The following is an 18,242-nucleotide window of genomic DNA, read 5'->3' on the forward strand; positions in this document are numbered from 1 at the left end:
TGATGCCGTCTGCACCGGTTGCAGAATCTGAATCGAGGTTTGATTGCAAGCTCTCCACCTTGTCAGGAGAAAAGGACAATGATCTCTCGGATCTCTCGGATGATCTCTCGGACTCTCTGGAAAATCCTCTATTTCTCTTTGCCGATGACTCCACCCTCTGCCGTACCATCTGTCATCCCTCAGACCGGCAAGCAGCAGCTTCTTCACTCACTGCAGATCTGGATAAAATCACAAACTGGTCCAACACGTGGAACATGTCTTTCAATACAGACAAATCTCACACTCTCACTATGTCTCTTCGAAAGGACCGTTTACAAAACCCCCCCATCCACTTTCTCAACAATCCTCTGGAAGAAGTCTTTTCTTTCAAGCTTCTAGGTCTCACTATCTGCCATGACCTTTCCTGGGAAAGTCACATTTCCAACCTCGCCTCAAAAGCCAGTCGCCGACTGGGAATCCTCCGTCGTGCTAAGTCCTTCCTCGGCCCTCTTGAGCTCCTGACCACTTACAAAGCTTTTGTCCGTAGCCTGATGGAGTACTGCTCTCCCCTCTGGGCTGGTGCTCCTGCCTCCCACCTTTCTCGGCTTCACGCTGTCGAAACCAGGGCATTTAAGATCATCGGCATCTCCCGCAATGAAGCTGAGTCTTTGGGCCTCTCACTCAATCACCGCAGGTTGGTCGGTGGTCTTTCTGTCTTCTACCGACTCCTCTCCAGCCTTGCCCCCCTGCTCTCTCTGCGATTTGTCCCCACCACATTTCCACAGGGCGCTCAAGGTCCACCAACAACCCCCATCTGGTCAAACTACCAACATCACGAATCACTGCTCATCTTCACTCTTTCATTCCTCTTTTTCCTGCCTTTGGAATAAACTTCCTCACTCTATTCTTTCCCATTCTTCCCTCCAGGCTTTCAAAACAGCTGTTCACCACCACCTCTTATCTTCCCCCATCCAAATCCTCGATCTTTTCTACCCCCGATAATCCACCCAAGCCCACTTCCTTCATTTCTCCTACTTTCCTTCCTGAAAGTCCCTGAAATGTCCATCTTCTCTTCGCCATGTTCCCCGTCCCATCCCCATCCCTCTCCCTTCCACAGTTCACCTAATGTGTCTGTTCCCCACTGTTTTGTCCCTTCCACTCCCGCCCCTCTTGTCTCATGCCTCCTTGCTGCGAGCTGTGTGTTAGCTCTCATACGAGCCTCGACCAAGGTATACAACAAAAAAAAAAAAAAAAAAAAAAGGACACACAGTCCAGGGACAGTTGGGTGTGACTGGGTAAGGTGGGAACAGAAAGCGATGGGTTTGGGACACAAGATTTAGATGCAAACACAGTTTCGGCATTCAGCCTTCTCACGTGCGGTGTCAGCAGTGTGGCCATTTGAGGAAAGGAAGGGGATGGAGGGGGAACATACACCAGAAACAGATTTGATTAGACACCACCAGGATTTGCAGGAGGGAGAGAGGTTTGAGAGTTCAGACTTGAGATGAGAAAGATGTTGTTTTCTGGCTCTCCTGAGGGTAGATACACACTTGTTCCGAGCTTTATGGAAGGGACTGAGATTACCCTCAGTTGGGTTTGCTTTCCATGAGGAAAAGGCAAGTTGTTTCAGCACAACTGTCTCACCACAACCTTCAGTGAACCAAGGGCGGGAGGAAGGGAAGGACAACGGAAGATGAGAGGGGATAGATCTGTGCATGAGAGAGAGCTGAGGGAGAAGGGTGAGTTGGGTGGGGGAGAGTCGAGGGAGAAGGGTGAGGTGGTGGGGGAGAGTCGAGGGAGAAGGGTGAGGTGGGGGGGGAGAGTCGAGGGAGAAGGGTGAGGTGGGGGGGAGAGGCGAGGGAGAAGGGTGAGGTGGGGGGAGAGTCGAGGGAGAAGGGTGAGGTGGGGGGGGGAGAGTCGAGGGAGAAGGGTGTGAGGTGGGGGGAGAGTCGAGGGAGAAGGGTGAGGTGGGGGGGAGAGTCGAGGGAGAAGGGTGAGGGGGGGGGGGAGAGTCGAGGGAGAAGGGGGAGGTGGGGGGGGAGAGTCGAGGGAGAAGGGTGAGGTGGGGGGGAGAGTCGAGGGAGAAGGGTGAGGTGGGGGGGGGAGAGTCGAGGGAGAAGGGTGAGGTGGGGGGGGAGAGTCGAGGGAGAAGGGTGAGGTGGGGGGGAGAGTCGAGGGAGAAGGGTGAGGTGGGGGGAGAGTCGAGGGAGAAGGGTGAGGTGGGGGGAGAGTCGAGGGAGAAGGGTGAGGTGGGGGGGAGAGTCGAGGGAGAAGGGTGAGGTGGGGGGAGAGTCGAGGGAGAAGGGTGAGGTGGGGGGGAGAGTCGAGGGAGAAGGGTGAGGTGGGGGGAGAGTCGAGGGAGAAGGGTGAGGTGGGGGGGAGAGTCGAGGGAGAAGGGTGAGGTGGGGGGGAGAGTCGAGGGAGAAGGGTGAGGTGGGGGGGGAGAGTCGAGGGAGAAGGGTGAGGTGGGGGGGAGAGTCGAGGGAGAAGGGTGAGGTGGGGGGGAGAGTCGAGGGAGAAGGGTGAGGTGGGGGGAGAGTCGAGGGAGAAGGGTGAGGTGGGGGGGAGAGTCGAGGGAGAAGGGTGAGGTGGGGGGGAGAGTCGAGGGAGAAGGGTGAGGTGGGGGGAGAGTCGAGGGAGAAGGGTGAGGTGGGGGGGAGAGTCGAGGGAGAAGGGTGAGGTGGGGGGGGAGAGTCGAGGGAGAAGGGTGAGGTGGGGGGGAGAGTCGAGGGAGAAGGGTGAGGTGGGGGGGGGGAGAGTCGAGGGAGAAGGGTGAGGTGGGGGGGAGAGTCGAGGGAGAAGGGTGAGGTGGGGGGGGGGGAGAGTCGAGGGAGAAGGGTGAGGTGGGGGGAGAGTCGAGGGAGAAGGGTGAGGTGGGGGGGAGAGTCGAGGGAGAAGGGTGAGGTGGGGGGAGAGTCGAGGGAGAAGGGTGAGGTGGGGGGAGAGTCGAGGGAGAAGGGTGAGGTGGGGGGGGGAGAGTCGAGGGAGAAGGGTGAGGTGGGGGGGGAGAGTCGAGGGAGAAGGGTGAGGTGGGGGGGGGGGAGAGTCGAGGGAGAAGGGTGAGGTGGGGGGAGAGTCGAGGGAGAAGGGTGAGGGGGTGGGGGGAGAGTCGAGGGAGAAGGGTGAGGTGGGGGGGAGAGTCGAGGGAGAAGGGTGAGGTGGGGGGAGAGTCGAGGGAGAAGGGTGAGGTGGGGGGGGGAGAGTCGAGGGAGAAGGGTGAGGTGGGGGGGAGAGTCGAGGGAGAAGGGTGAGGTGGGGGGGGGAGAGTCGAGGGAGAAGGGTGAGGTGGGGGGGAGAGTCGAGGGAGAAGGGTGAGGTGGGGGGGGGGGAGAGTCGAGGGAGAAGGGTGAGGTGGGGGGGGAGAGTCGAGGGAGAAGGGTGAGGTGGGGGGGGGAGAGTCGAGGGAGAAGGGTGAGGTGGGGGGGGAGAGTCGAGGGAGAAGGGTGAGGTGGGGGGGAGAGTCGAGGGAGAAGGGTGAGGTGGGGGGGAGAGTCGAGGGAGAAGGGTGAGGGGGGGGGGAGAGTCGAGGGAGAAGGGTGAGGGTGGGGGGGGAGAGTCGAGGGAGAAGGGTGAGGTGGGGGGGAGAGTCGAGGGAGAAGGGTGAGGTGGGGGGGAGAGTCGAGGGAGAAGGGTGAGGTGGGGGGGAGAGTCGAGGGAGAAGGGTGAGGTGGGGGGGGAGAGTCGAGGGAGAAGGGTGAGGTGGGGGGGAGAGTCGAGGGAGAAGGGTGAGGTGGGGGGGAGAGTCGAGGGAGAAGGGTGAGGTGGGGGGGAGAGTCGAGGGAGAAGGGTGAGGTGGGGGGGAGAGTCGAGGGAGAAGGGTGAGGTGGGGGGAGAGTCGAGGGAGAAGGGTGAGGTGGGGGGGGAGAGTCGAGGGAGAAGGGTGAGGTGGGGGGGGGAGAGTCGAGGGAGAAGGGTGAGGTGGGGGGGGAGAGTCGAGGGAGAAGGGTGAGGTGGGGGGGAGAGTCGAGGGAGAAGGGTGAGGTGGGGGGGGAGAGTCGAGGGAGAAGGGTGGTGGGGTGGGGGGAGAGTCGAGGGAGAAGGGTGAGGTGGGGGGGAGAGTCGAGGGAGAAGGGTGAGGTGGGGGGGGGAGAGTCGAGGGAGAAGGGTGAGGTGGGGGGGAGAGTCGAGGGAGAAGGGTGAGGTGGGGGGGGAGAGTCGAGGGAGAAGGGTGAGGTGGGGGGGAGAGTCGAGGGAGAAGGGTGAGGTGGGGGGAGAGTCGAGGGAGAAGGGTGAGGTGGGGGGGAGAGTCGAGGGAGAAGGGTGAGGTGGGGGGGAGAGTCGAGGGAGAAGGGTGAGGTGGGGGGGAGAGTCGAGGGAGAAGGGTGAGGTGGGGGGAGAGTCGAGGGAGAAGGGTGAGGTGGGGGGGGAGAGTCGAGGGAGAAGGGTGAGGTGGGGGGGAGAGTCGAGGGAGAAGGGTGAGGTGGGGGGGAGAGTCGAGGGAGAAGGGTGAGGTGGGGGGAGAGTCGAGGGAGAAGGGTGAGGGTGGGGGGGAGAGTCGAGGGAGAAGGGTGAGGTGGGGGGAGAGTCGAGGGAGAAGGGTGAGGTGGGGGGGGAGAGTCGAGGGAGAAGGGTGAGGTGGGGGGGAGAGTCGAGGGAGAAGGGTGAGGTGGGGGGGAGAGTCGAGGGAGAAGGGTGAGGTGGGGGGGGGAGAGTCGAGGGAGAAGGGTGAGGTGGGGGGGAGAGTCGAGGGAGAAGGGTGAGGTGGGGGGGGAGAGTCGAGGGAGAAGGGTGAGGTGGGGGGGAGAGTCGAGGGAGAAGGGTGAGGTGGGGGGGGGAGAGTCGAGGGAGAAGGGTGAGGTGGGGGGGAGAGTCGAGGGAGAAGGGTGAGGTGGGGGGGGAGAGTCGAGGGAGAAGGGTGAGGTGGGGGGGAGAGTCGAGGGAGAAGGGTGAGGTGGGGGGGAGAGTCGAGGGAGAAGGGTGAGGTGGGGGGGAGAGTCGAGGGAGAAGGGTGGGGTGGGGGGGAGAGTCGAGGGAGAAGGGTGAGGTGGGGGGGGGAGAGTCGAGGGAGAAGGGTGAGGTGGGGGGGAGAGTCGAGGGAGAAGGGTGAGGTGGGGGGAGAGTCGAGGGAGAAGGGTGAGGTGGGGGGGAGAGTCGAGGGAGAAGGGTGAGGTGGGGGGGGAGAGTCGAGGGAGAAGGGTGAGGTGGGGGGGGGAGAGTCGAGGGAGAAGGGTGAGGTGGGGGGGGAGAGAGTCGAGGGAGAAGGGTGAGGTGGGGGGGGGAGAGTCGAGGGAGAAGGGTGAGGGTGGGGGGGAGAGTCGAGGGAGAAGGGTGAGGTGGGGGGGGGAGAGTCGAGGGAGAAGGGTGAGGTGGGGGGGGGGAGAGTCGAGGGAGAAGGGTGAGGTGGGGGGGGGAGAGTCGAGGGAGAAGGGTGAGGTGGGGGGGGAGAGTCGAGGGAGAAGGGTGAGGTGGGGGGAGAGTCGAGGGAGAAGGGTGAGGTGGGGGGAGAGTCGAGGGAGAAGGGTGAGGTGGGGGGGAGAGTCGAGGGAGAAGGGTGAGGTGGGGGGGAGAGTCGAGGGAGAAGGGTGAGGTGGGGGGGGGGAGAGTCGAGGGAGAAGGGTGAGGTGGGGGGGAGAGTCGAGGGAGAAGGGTGAGGTGGGGGGGAGAGTCGAGGGAGAAGGGTGAGGTGGGGGGGAGAGTCGAGGGAGAAGGGTGAGGTGGGGGGGGGAGAGTCGAGGGAGAAGGGTGAGGTGTGGGGGGGAGAGTCGAGGGAGAAGGGTGAGGTGGGGGGGAGAGTCGAGGGAGAAGGGTGAGGTGGGGGGGGGGAGAGTCGAGGGAGAAGGGTGAGGTGGGGGGGAGAGTCGAGGGAGAAGGGTGAGGTGGGGGGGAGAGTCGAGGGAGAAGGGTGAGGTGGGGGGAGAGTCGAGGGAGAAGGGTGAGGTGGGGGGGGGAGAGTCGAGGGAGAAGGGTGAGGTGGGGGGGAGAGTCGAGGGAGAAGGGTGAGGTGGGGGGAGAGTCGAGGGAGAAGGGTGAGGTGGGGGGGAGAGTCGAGGGAGAAGGGTGAGGTGGGGGGGAGAGTCGAGGGAGAAGGGTGAGGTGGGGGGGGAGAGTCGAGGGAGAAGGGTGAGGTGGGGGGAGAGTCGAGGGAGAAGGGTGAGGTGGGGGGGGAGAGTCGAGGGAGAAGGGTGAGGTGGGGGGAGAGTCGAGGGAGAAGGGTGAGGTGGGGGGAGAGTCGAGGGAGAAGGGTGAGGTGGGGGGGAGAGTCGAGGGAGAAGGGTGAGGTGGGGGGGGAGAGTCGAGGGAGAAGGGTGAGGTGGGGGGGAGAGTCGAGGGAGAAGGGTGAGGTGGGGGGGAGAGTCGAGGGAGAAGGGTGAGGTGGGGGGGGAGAGTCGAGGGAGAAGGGTGAGGTGGGGGGGGGAGAGTCGAGGGAGAAGGGTGAGGTGGGGGGGGGGAGAGTCGAGGGAGAAGGGTGAGGTGGGGGGGAGAGTCGAGGGAGAAGGGTGAGGTGGGGGGGGAGAGTCGAGGGAGAAGGGTGAGGTGGGGGGGAGAGTCGAGGGAGAAGGGTGAGGTGGGGGGAGAGTCGAGGGAGAAGGGTGAGGTGGGGGGAGAGTCGAGGGAGAAGGGTGAGGTGGGGGGAGAGTCGAGGGAGAAGGGTGGGGTGGGGGGAGAGTCGAGGGAGAAGGGTGAGGTGGGGGGAGAGTCGAGGGAGAAGGGTGAGGTGGGGGGGGAGAGTCGAGGGAGAAGGGTGAGGTGGGGGGGGGAGAGTCGAGGGAGAAGGGTGAGGTGGGGGGAGAGTCGAGGGAGAAGGGTGAGGTGGGGGGGAGAGTCGAGGGAGAAGGGTGAGGTGGGGGGGGAGAGTCGAGGGAGAAGGGTGAGGTGGGGGGGGAGAGTCGAGGGAGAAGGGTGAGGTGGGGGGAGAGTCGAGGGAGAAGGGTGAGGTGGGGGGGAGAGTCGAGGGAGAAGGGTGAGGTGGGGGGGAGAGTCGAGGGAGAAGGGTGAGGTGGGGGGAGAGTCGAGGGAGAAGGGTGAGGGTGGGGGGGGGAGAGTCGAGGGAGAAGGGTGAGGTGGGGGGAGAGTCGAGGGAGAAGGGTGAGGTGGGGGGAGAGTCGAGGGAGAAGGGTGAGGTGGGGGGGGAGAGTCGAGGGAGAAGGGTGAGGTGGGGGGAGAGTCGAGGGAGAAGGGTGAGGTGGGGGGAGAGTCGAGGGAGAAGGGTGAGGTGGGGGGGAGAGTCGAGGGAGAAGGGTGAGGTGGGGGGGAGTCGAGGGAGAAGGGTGAGGTGGGGGGGAGAGTCGAGGGAGAAGGGTGAGGTGGGGGGGGAGAGTCGAGGGAGAAGGGTGAGGTGGGGGGGGAGTCGAGGGAGAAGGGTGGTGGGGGGGGGGGGAGTCGAGGGAGAAGGGTGAGGTGGGGGGAGTCGAGGGAGAAGGGTGAGGTGGGGGGGGAGTCGAGGGAGAAGGGTGAGGTGGGGGGGGAGTCGAGGGAGAAGGGTGAGGTGGGGGGGGGAGTCGAGGGAGAAGGGTGAGGTGGGGGGAGTCGAGGGAGAAGGGTGAGGTGGGGGGAGTCGAGGGAGAAGGGTGAGGTGGGGGGGAGAGTCGAGGGAGTAGGGTGAGGTGGGGGGGGGAGAGTCGAGGGAGTAGGGTGAGGTGGGGGGGAGAGTCGAGGGAGTAGGGTGAGGTGGGGGGAGAGTCGAGGGAGTAGGGTGAGGTGGGGGGGAGAGTCGAGGGAGTAGGGTGAGGTGGGGGGGAGAGTCGAGGGAGTAGGGTGAGGTGGGGGGAGAGTCGAGGGAGTAGGGTGAGGTGGGGGGGAGAGTCGAGGGAGTAGGGTGAGGTGGGGGGAGAGTCGAGGGAGTAGGGTGAGGTGGGGGGGAGAGTCGAGGGAGTAGGGTGAGGTGGGGGGAGAGTCGAGGGAGTAGGGTGAGGTGGGGGGAGAGTCGAGGGAGTAGGGTGAGGTGGGGGGGAGAGTCGAGGGAGTAGGGTGAGGTGGGGGGGAGAGTCGAGGGAGTAGGGTGAGGTGGGGGGAGAGTCGAGGGAGTAGGGTGAGGTGGGGGGGAGAGTCGAGGGAGTAGGGTGAGGTGGGGGGGGGAGAGTCGAGGGAGTAGGGTGAGGTGGGGGGGAGAGTCGAGGGAGTAGGGTGAGGTGGGAGGTGGGGGGGAGAGTCGAGGGAGTAGGGTGAGGTGGGAGTTGGGGGGAGTTGAGGAGGGGGAGAGTTGAGGGGAAGTGTGAGAGGTGGGGAGATTTGAGGGAGGGGGAGAGGAGAGGGGGAGAGTTGAGGGGAAGGGTGAGAGGGGGAGATTTGAGGGAGAAGGGTGAGAGGGGAGAGAGTTGAGGGAGAAGGGTGAGAAGGGAGTTTTTGAAAAAGGTAAGAGGGAAGCTTCAAGGAGGAAGAGTGTGAAGGTTTGTTTGAGAGGGAGGGGAGACTATGAGTTGTTACGGCCAAGGTGCAGGGGGGTGATGGGAGAGGTGGGGAGAGGGGAAGGATGAGAAGGATGAGACTTGGTAGAGGTATGGTGAAGAAGGGACTGGGTCGGGGGAGGTACAAGATTTGAGGGGTTGGGAAGAGGGGGAGGTGTGCTGAGAGGAAGGAAGGAGCATGTTTGTGGTGATGAGGTGTTTACTGATTGAGAGAGGGAGGTATATGTGAGGTTAGAATGAAGCCCACAGATGTTAGAACACCACACACTTTGGGACAACAGTGGAGGAGCTGATACTGAAGCAAAAGACAGTGAAGAAGTACTAAGAGTGGAGGTAGGTTGAGGGGCAAGATGGGAGTGGTAAGGAGAGGAGATAACAGGTGAGGGGTCAGGAGGAGGTATGTTTAAAGAGGTGGGGTGAATTGGCACTGAAGATAGAAAAAAAGGACGATTGATGGAACACGAACATACATTGCAAATGGATTTTAAAATGTTGAAACTCAGAGACGCGATTAAAGACATAAAGTGAAGGATGCAATGAAGGAGAATTTAGAGAATGGAGAAAAACGTCGCAGTGGGACTTTTCATACACGGGACGAAGGAAAGGTTGAATTGAGAAGTGTTTTGAAGAAGAACAAGAAGAAGAGTAGTGAATTATGATACAAGACAGAGAACCACACGTGGGAAAGAGGAAGTTGAAACATTTTAAGAGACCGTTATTACTTTAATTATCGTTGTTATTAATTTTTTTTTGATAAAGATTTAAGATATTTCAAGAGACGTATCAAGTTATCTTTTGATAAAGATTATTGATGATCATTGTCCTTGCTTGGTCACCCATTTTGGAGGGACGGCCTGATCTCGGCAGGGTCTTGGTGGTACAATACGCCTTCCACTTCTTAGTGATTGTCTCGACTGTGCTCCAAGGGATATTCAAGGCCTTTGAAATATTTTTATCCCCATCCCCTGATCTGTGCCTTTCCACAACTTTATCCCGGAGGTCTTTTGAATGCTCCTTTGTCCGCATGGTTGAGTCTTTGCTGTGAAATTCACGACCCAGCAGAGGAAACCTGAAGGAACATCTGATTTTATTCTGAAATTTTAAGGGCACTCGGTAGAGCGCATAATTCTGCCACGTAATACCTGATCCATGAGAACATATCGGGCCCAATACATGTTTGAGATATCGTGTTATTTATCGTTTTTTTGAGCCCTATCTCTCAATGATGAAGAATCACAAATTCTAGTAGTCTGATCAGGATCTGGATCTTCACCAAAATCTAATCAGTTTGTCCATGTCGCACACCCAACCTGTCCACAAAATTTCATCCGAATGCGTCCACAACTTTTTGAGATATCCTGTACACAGACGAACAAACAGACAGAAAGGGGTGAAAACATAACCTCCTTCACCTTCGGTGTTGGAGGTAATAATGATTGAAGGTAATCATGATCATTTGTTCTTGTCACATTCATGTTTGAAAAACTGCTCTTTTTATTATGCCTCCGCACTAAGGGTGCCGGAGGCATTATGTTTCCGGGTTGTCCGTCCGTCCGGATTTTTCGTTGACGCGATAACTCAAGAAGCAAATTGTAGAATTTCATTAAACTTGGTAAAAAGGGCAAAGTAAGACAGGGCAATTAAGTGATTAGATTTTCAACCAGATGTGATAAAGGTCAAAGGTCAAGGTCAAACTGAAATTTTACTGTTTTGTTTACACCCTAACTCAAATATTGGACAGAATTTCATCAAACTTGGTACAAAGGTAAAGTTAGACAAAGCAATTGACTGATTAGATTTTGGGGCAGATGTGATAAAGGTCAAGGGTCAAATATGTCAATACTCAAGTGTTTGTGCGGGAGAGCGGATGCATACCCGTCGACTGTGCGTAGTCAAATTACTCGAGTTTTATTTTTATTTTTTCTTTCACAATCAACTTTAATCGCCTTTCAAAAGAAATATCGAATTGGTTTAACCCCTATCCTAATAAAATGGATGGAAGTATCCATCCACCTGTGTCTGAGCTATCCTTGTGGACGGGGGTAATGTTACAGAAAAGAAGAATAATCCTTTATTTGCTCAAATTTCTGTTCTCCCGAGTCTCGACCACGTATCCAAAAAAATAATGTTGTTTGGCCAATTCTTTAACATTGATGCTTTTTCTTATTTCTGCCAACAGATATTTTAAGTCGTTAATTGCTTTTGTGACACCAATTGTAAAGGTGAACTCCATGTGCTTCTCCGACATCTCATAATGGCCGTCGCCTCTCAGTAGGGAGCGCTCGAGTATCATCGGATCACTTTGCTGAGCATCAACTGCAGTGATCAAATTGAGTAAACCCCTTGCTTGGGATAAAACGATTACAAAAGCACTGTAATCAAGCTCACCATTTCTTTCCTTGCCCTTCCACCATTGTTCCCAAATCACTTCCATATAAGGTCATGTGGCTGCTATCGTTTCTCATTCTAAATGTCTTTATCTCCCCCCCCCCCCCCAAAAAAAACAACAAAACAACAAAAACCAACATGACCACACATGTAAATAACTACCCTTCAGTTCACCCATCTACGTCAATCCACAGTTGTTTATGGGAGATCCAGCTGGCCAGCTCGCATAATCTCGCAAACGTGCAATTTGCAACATGGATTTGGTCATTGCGACAAGATGAGTGTCGGCACATGGGATAACCTGATCCCAGTAGGTAATCCTTGCACGTGCTTTTGCCACCGAACATTTGCAACATAACTTCTTTTTTTTTGGAAGCAAAGTTGTTTCTTGATCTTTCCCCATTTCAATAAATACATTTCACGACCACAATACAACACTATTTACCTTCCATTGACACCTTCACCCTCACCACTACGGAGTGTGTTCCACGAGGTGGAAACTACCTATAAAGGGACTAACATCTTTACCCAAGTTTACATTTCACTGCTTTGGGATCCTTTCATCATGCGCCATGACACATAACGACCCTGTGTGATCGGCGCCCTGACGCGTAAACCCATTTGGAACGACCCTATATGATCGGCATCATGACACGTAAACCTTTATTTAACAACCCTGTTTGATTGGCTCCATGACCTGCTTTAAACCTTTTCTGAATGGATGTGTAATTGGTGGCATGATACATAAAACCTTTTTGAACAACCCAGTGTGATTCGCTCCATGATATGTAAACCTTTTTTTTGAACAACCCTGTGTGATTGGCTCCATGATAGGTAAACCTTTTTTGAACAACTCTGTGATTGGCTCCATGATATGTAAACCTTTTTTGAACAACCCTGTGTGATTTGCTCCATGATACGTAAACCTTTTTTGAACACCCTGTGTGATTGGCTCCATGATATGTAAACCGTTTTTGACAACTGTTTGATTGTCTCCATGATGCATAAACCTTTTTTTAACAGCTCTGTGTGATTGGCTCCATGATATGTAAACCTTTTTTGAACAACTGTGTGATTGGCTCCATGATACGTAAACCTTTTTTTGAACAACCCTGTGTTATTGGCTCAATGATATGTAAACCTTTTTTGAACAACTCTGTGTGATTTGCTCCATGATATGTAAACCTTTTTTGAACAACTCTGTGTGATTTGCTCCATGATATGTAAACCTTTTTTGAACAACCCTGTGTGATTGGCTGAATGATATGTAAACCTTTTTTGAACAACTCTGTGTGATTTTCTCCATGATACATAAACCTTTTTGATCAACCCTGTGTGATTGGCTCCATGATATGCAAACCTTTTTTGAACAACTCTGTGTGATTTGCTCCATGATATGTAAACCTTTTTTGAACAACCGTGTGTGATTGGCTCAATGATACGTAAACCTTTTTTGAACAACTCTGTGTTATTGGCTCAATGACATGTAAACCTTTTTGAAACAACCCTGTGTGATTGGCTCAATGAAATGTAAACCTTTTTTGAACAACCTTGTGTGGTTTGCTCCATGATGCATAAACTTTTTCTTGAACACCCTGTGTGATTGGCTCCATGATACGTAAACCTTTTGTGAACAACCCTGTGTGATTGGCTCCATGGTGGAATCTTTTTATTGATCGACCGTGTGATTGGCTCCATGGTGGAATCTTTTTATTGATCGACCGTGTGATTGGCTCCGTGATGGAATATTTTTATTGATCGACCCTGTGATTGGCACCATGAGGGAATCTTTTTTGAATGACCGTGTATGATTGGTGTTTTTGTAAATCATTAATTTTATTGTCAATGTTGTGTTGTCCTTTGTACACATTACCCTATCCTTGGTCTTATACTATTCCTTGGACATGCTCTGTACAGCTGCCCTTGTCGGTTGTAACGAGCAGCAAGTTGTGATGGTGATGTCATCACTTGGAAGTGTTGTGAAACGTTTAAATATCCTGCATAAAACTTTCACTCTTTTGCTGTGAAAAGAGCAGAAATTTCCAAACTCTTCCTACGGAATGAATTACATTTTAATTTATTGGTAATTATTGTTTTTAGAGAATGGTTAATCGCGGTTCTTTTTTAACTTTTTATTTATTTATTTAGTGTTGAAGGCTTCAGTCACTGACTGAGTCCTCTTCGAGGTCAGGCTTTAAATATAAACTGCAAATATGAAAAAGTGAAGAAAGAGAGACGAGTCTGAGTTTTTGAGGAAGTAAAAAAAAAAAAAATCTGCTTTTTGAAAAGGGGAAGGTCATAAGTTTTTGGAAAGACATGAGAAGATAAAGAGTTCCAGAGTTTGGCAGTGGAGGGGAAGAAACAAACATCATAATGGCCCACCCTTGAGTTGATGATGGCCACACAATAATCATGTGATGTAGTGGCTTGTCGAGTATTTTGTGGTCTCACTAATGGTGGGGGCATCCAAGCAGCAAGTTCTCAGGAGCAGAAACTGAAGTAATATCCATAGATAAGAGAGAGAGCCAACTTTGCTGCGTAATAAGAGCAGCTGTTGAATTTTGAAGTCAGGTCGGGTATGGAAACATGCGCTCGAGCAGCGCATCGCTGCGTCCACTTTCCACCTGCGCTCCAGGGACCTCCGTCTGGCCGTCTCCCAGGCAGATGCCTGGCCCATCCCCATCTCCTTGAGATGCTGATCAACCTGCTGCAACCATGAGGCATGTGGTCAGCCCATTGGCCTCCTCCACTCACGAGGCTCCCTCGCTGAGAGAATCTGGTGAAGAGGATCAGCATCAGGAAAACGAGCCACATGTCCATACAGCCGCAGCTTATTCTTACGGACTATGCAGGTAACAAATCTCATTTGAGTCTCTCTCAGCAACCGCTCGTTGGTCACAAAGTCTGACTTGCGATCGCCAAGGATTCTCCGAAGAGACCTGGTGCCAAAGGAATTAAGTCTCTATCTCAGATCCCTGGGTCAGATTCCAAGTCTCACATCTGTAGAGCAAGACTGGAAGCACCAAGGACTTGAAGACAAGGACTTTGGTCCTCCTGCACATGTACTGGCAGCGCCACACCCCATGATCCAGTGAATTCATGACCCCCCCCCCCAGGCCCGACCCAGATTTCTATTGACCTGGCTCACAGCCAGCAGAGACATGAATATCACTGCCAAGGTAAGTTGATCTCTCTGTGACCTCAACATCCTCAACACAAACAGGCACAGACAGGACAGCAGCATCCAATATGTCAATGAAAGCCTGGATCTTAGTTTTGACCCAGGAAACCCGTAATCCCAGCGGCTCCGACTCCTCATTCAGTACCTCAAGAGCCCCCAAAAGGATATCCACAGTCACTGCAAAGATGACTGCATCATCTGTGAAATCAAGGTCAGAGATCTTGACATTCCCAAATGATGCACCGCAGCTTGATCTCTCCGACATCCTCCCGAGAATCCAGTCCATACAAGTGCTGAAAGGTGTGGGGGCCAGTACACACCCCTGACGAACTCCAGTAACAACTGGAAATAAGTCAGAGATGGTACCACCACATCTCACAGCAATCTCAGTACCAGAGTATAGTTCAGACATCAGATCGATCAGTTTTGGTGGCACCCCAGGAAGACCAAGAATCCTCCAGAGGGCATCCCGATTCACTGATTTGAACGCTTTACAGAGATCAACATAGACTGCAAGCAGCCCCTGCCGAAACTCCCGTTTGGGTTTGGTGAGGACCTGAAGAGCAAGGATACGGTCAATCGTTGACCTGTTTGGTGTAAAGCCTGACTGCTCTGGATGCTGGTGCTCAAGCAGATGGTGGTGGACCCTATCAAATAGTTATCTGAGCAAAGACCTTGCCTGGCACTGAGAGCAGCGTCACCCCTTGGTAGTTGTTGCAGTCCTGGCGATCCCCCTTTCCTTTCCAGAGAGGGATAACGAGGCCCCTCTTCCAGTCAGTTTGGATGATGCCTGTGTTCCAGGCAGAACACAGAACTGCATGCAATGACACGAGTACATCGTTTCCACCAGCCTTGAGAAGTTCAGTATGGATACCACAGATCCCTGGAGCTTTACCCCATTTCAACCGGTTCACCCCAGCCTGTGTTTCTACAAATGAAGGTGGACCACAGTTGATTGGAGAGTCAGCAATAGGGATAGTAACACCCCTGACGTTCAACTCAACAGCTGGTGGATCAGCCTAGTACAACCGCTCAAAGTAACCTGCCCAGCGGGCCTTAATTTCGGACTCCTCTCTCTCTCTCAAGAACCCACCACACTCTGCTCTAACTGCAGTACACCGAGGGACGGGCTTGGAAGAATGCAATGCGTGAATTTCCCTGTCAGCAGGATGAGAATCACTTGATTGGGAGAGTTGATATGTCGTCGGATTACTTTGGATTCAATTATTTCCAGTTAGTTTGTGAAGCTCGAGCCCCCTAGATGGGAGAGCAGTTCTCTTTCCAAGGTCAAATATAGTTGGAGCAACTGTTAAGAGGAGAATAATCTTCAACATCTGAACATGACTCGTAGTTTCTTTGAGGCAGACTTAGCTATTTGCGTAATGTGTGGATTCAGGATATACAGTAATCCTCTGTTTCTCGCGGGGGTTACGTTCCAAACCTCCCCACGCTCAGTGAAAATTTGCGATGAATGGACGCCTCCCCAAAAAATTAACTCGTCTGGTCTGGTCGGTTTGGGAGTGATTGGGTTTGAGGTGCCTGAGATCGACTCGTCTGGTCTGGTCGGTTTGGCAGTGATTGGGTTTGAGGTGCCGGAGATCGACTAGTCTGGTCTGGTCGGTTTTGAGGTGCAGGGTATGAGCAGTGCTCGTCCAACGGCGGCAAACCTTTTTCCTTCCCGAAGCATACATCGAGCACCTTTACCTTAACCTTCTGGAGCGTCCCAGGACCTTCCTCTGGCGCTTCGGTTCCTTGCCAGAAGCCTTAGAAGGTGCAGGGAGTTTGGGCAGCATCGTAGGGCTTGGAGAAAAAACGTAGAAAATATTCGAAGTTCACAAGCGAAACTTTGTCTCGTGCGTTGTGTGACTGATCGAGCACCACGCGTTATAATTTATTGCTTAAATAATTTATATTTTATATATTATTACCGCGATGTACCGGGGGAATCCGCAGAAAAAAATTAGTTACGTTCCAAGGGAAAACCCGCGATGAACCGGGGGCGCGATAGGTGAACCGCGATGAAGCGGGGGTTGACTGTATTTGATATTGGAGTAATGCCTCATAGGTTTATTGCATCACATGGTGTAATTTTGGAGCTTTTAAAGGAGATTGGGGAGTTAAGAGGAGTTTTAGATGAGAGATGGGAAGAAATTTAATTTTGGAAGGATTACACTTAACTTGATTTTATTTACCCTGCTAGTCGTCTTCTCCAAATCATAATTTAAAGAGGTTGCTGTGATGACACGATGTGTACATCTATAGCGCGAGGGAAGATGGGGTAGATGGTAAAGACATGGAGGAATGTAATGTTGAATCATCATCATATGAGTGCATTTGGTTATTTGTGGAAGAAAGAAGGTCATTGATAAAAAGAAGGAAGAGTGTTGGAGACAGAACGTATTACCCTGAGGTACACCGCTGTTGATAGGGAAGGGAAGGGAAGGGGGATGGGGTGAGTGAGATGTTGAACCATCAACGATTACGGAGATTAAGCTGTCAGAGAGAAAGCTCGATATGAGAGAGCAGAGTCAAGGAGGAAAGCCGAAAGAGGGAAGCTTGGATATGAAACCCCGATGCCAAACTCTGTCAAAAGCTTTTGAGATATCAAGGCCTACAATAAAAGATTCCCCAAAGTCTCTCAAAGAAGAGGACCAGACATTCATAATGTAAGAAAGAATATCACCTGTAGATCTTGCCTTGTGAAAGCCGTATTGGTGGTCAGATAGAAGACTGTGAGATTCAAGATGCTTGAGAAAATGGGAATTAAGAAAACATTCAAAGACTTTGGAAACAGTAGAAGTCAGAACAATGGGACGGTAGTTCGAAGGGTTTGAACGATCACCCTTCTTTAAAGTAGGTTGTACTCGGGCATGTTTCCAGGTAAGAGGAAAAGTTTGGATTTTTGAACAAAAGCAAAACAAACAAGCAAGCACGGGTGCAAGTTCTGAAGCACATTCCTTCAAGATATTGGGAGGATTGCCATCTTGCCCATAGGCCTTGCTTATGTCCAGAGAGAGGAGTATTTTTTTGACTGCATGAAGAGATTACAGGGAGGGACATGGGATTGGTGAGGGAAGCATCAGAGTGAGATGGAATGTTAGTCATCCAGTGTGGAGTGAGAGGAGAAAAGAGAACCAAAAAGAGTTGCTTTATCGGTCGGAGGGACGGCGATAGTATCGTCGGAATGGAAAAGCGAAGGAAAGGTAGAGCGACAGAAGTTGTTGGAGATGCTTTAAGTGAAGGACCAGAAAGATCTCATCGTGGAAGAAGATGAGCGATTGTCACATTTGTTTTGGATAAAGGGGTACTTTGCCTTATGAATAACATGTTTGCAATGATTTCAGGCAGATAGGAAAGCTGAATGTGAGTCAGAGGAAGAAGAGTTTTTCCATGGCCGCAGAGTAGTAATTATTGAACCAAGAATTGGTAAGAGAGAGACACTTGCAAGAGAAGGGCATACAAGCCTTCATTCCTGCAACGTTAACTTCAGCTGTATGTTCAGCAGAAATAGGGGCCTCGCCTGAGGAGAGACAGTAATCTTCCCAGGGATTGTCATAAATGAAGTCTCGTAAACCAGTCCAGTCAGCACGATTAAAATGCCGGCACTGGCGTTTAGTCGGAGCATTCGGAGGAGAAGGGGTGGTGGTAAGAGAAGTGATGTTTCCAAGATTGTGGTCGGAAGAACCAATTGGAGGTGGAATTGTGTGGATGTTGGTGGATGGCAATGTTTGGAGATGATGAAGGATTAATTTTTTGGTAGAGCACATTGATTGAGGATTTTTACGTGTTACGCTGGCTGATGGATAAGGGGGAGGTGTTTTGCATGGTTTTGCAACTGACAACCATTGGTCAAGATATTTGAAATAATTTGTTATGAAATGAGAATTATTATTGGTTCCAAACTTGTGTTTTGAAATCCCTTTGATGCTTTGTGTTTCGAGGGAGTTGGGAATGACAAAAAAAAATCGCGTGATTAGCGGGGAACCAGGCCAGGCAAGATGGTAAATTACATCAGAACATTTGTACACTTTCATTGGTGGATCTCTCCGAGTCTATTTCCACTACATTTGGAATACTTGCTATTCACATCCGCTGTGTTTTCTGTTTGCCTTCTATTTCCAGCTACAATATGTCCGAAGGTGGTGTCAGTCAGCCAGCAACTACAGAGATCCCCATCTCTAGCAATGGTGATCCGAGGCAGATCGGACATGATAAGGCTTTGGAGCAGGTGATGCTTTGCCCACTTTTCTTCACACGCTACCCATCGGATTGCCTTGCCTGCTTTCTTTGAATAACAAACTTGTAAGAAAGAGAGTTTTCATGATTTGTCTTTCATCAGGATCACCATT

General features: G+C 52.8%; 1 protein-coding gene across 1 annotated transcript in view; it reads left to right on the plus strand.

Moving 5' to 3' along the window:
- The window catches only part of ARFIP1 (ARF interacting protein 1), a 125,616-nt gene that overhangs the window by 9,880 nt on the left and 97,494 nt on the right, over nt 1–18,242 (plus strand). The window contains 1 exon segment of the mRNA XM_085864158.1: nt 18,016–18,121. Within this exon segment, the coding sequence (XP_085720284.1) occupies nt 18,023–18,121 (99 nt within the window). The 5' untranslated portion in view covers nt 18,016–18,022.

Source organism: Eptatretus burgeri, chromosome 18 (genome assembly GCF_056783735.1).
Source record: "Eptatretus burgeri isolate ZD-2024b chromosome 18, Ebu_testis_v1, whole genome shotgun sequence".
Classification (NCBI taxonomy): Eukaryota; Metazoa; Chordata; class Myxini; order Myxiniformes; family Myxinidae; genus Eptatretus; species Eptatretus burgeri.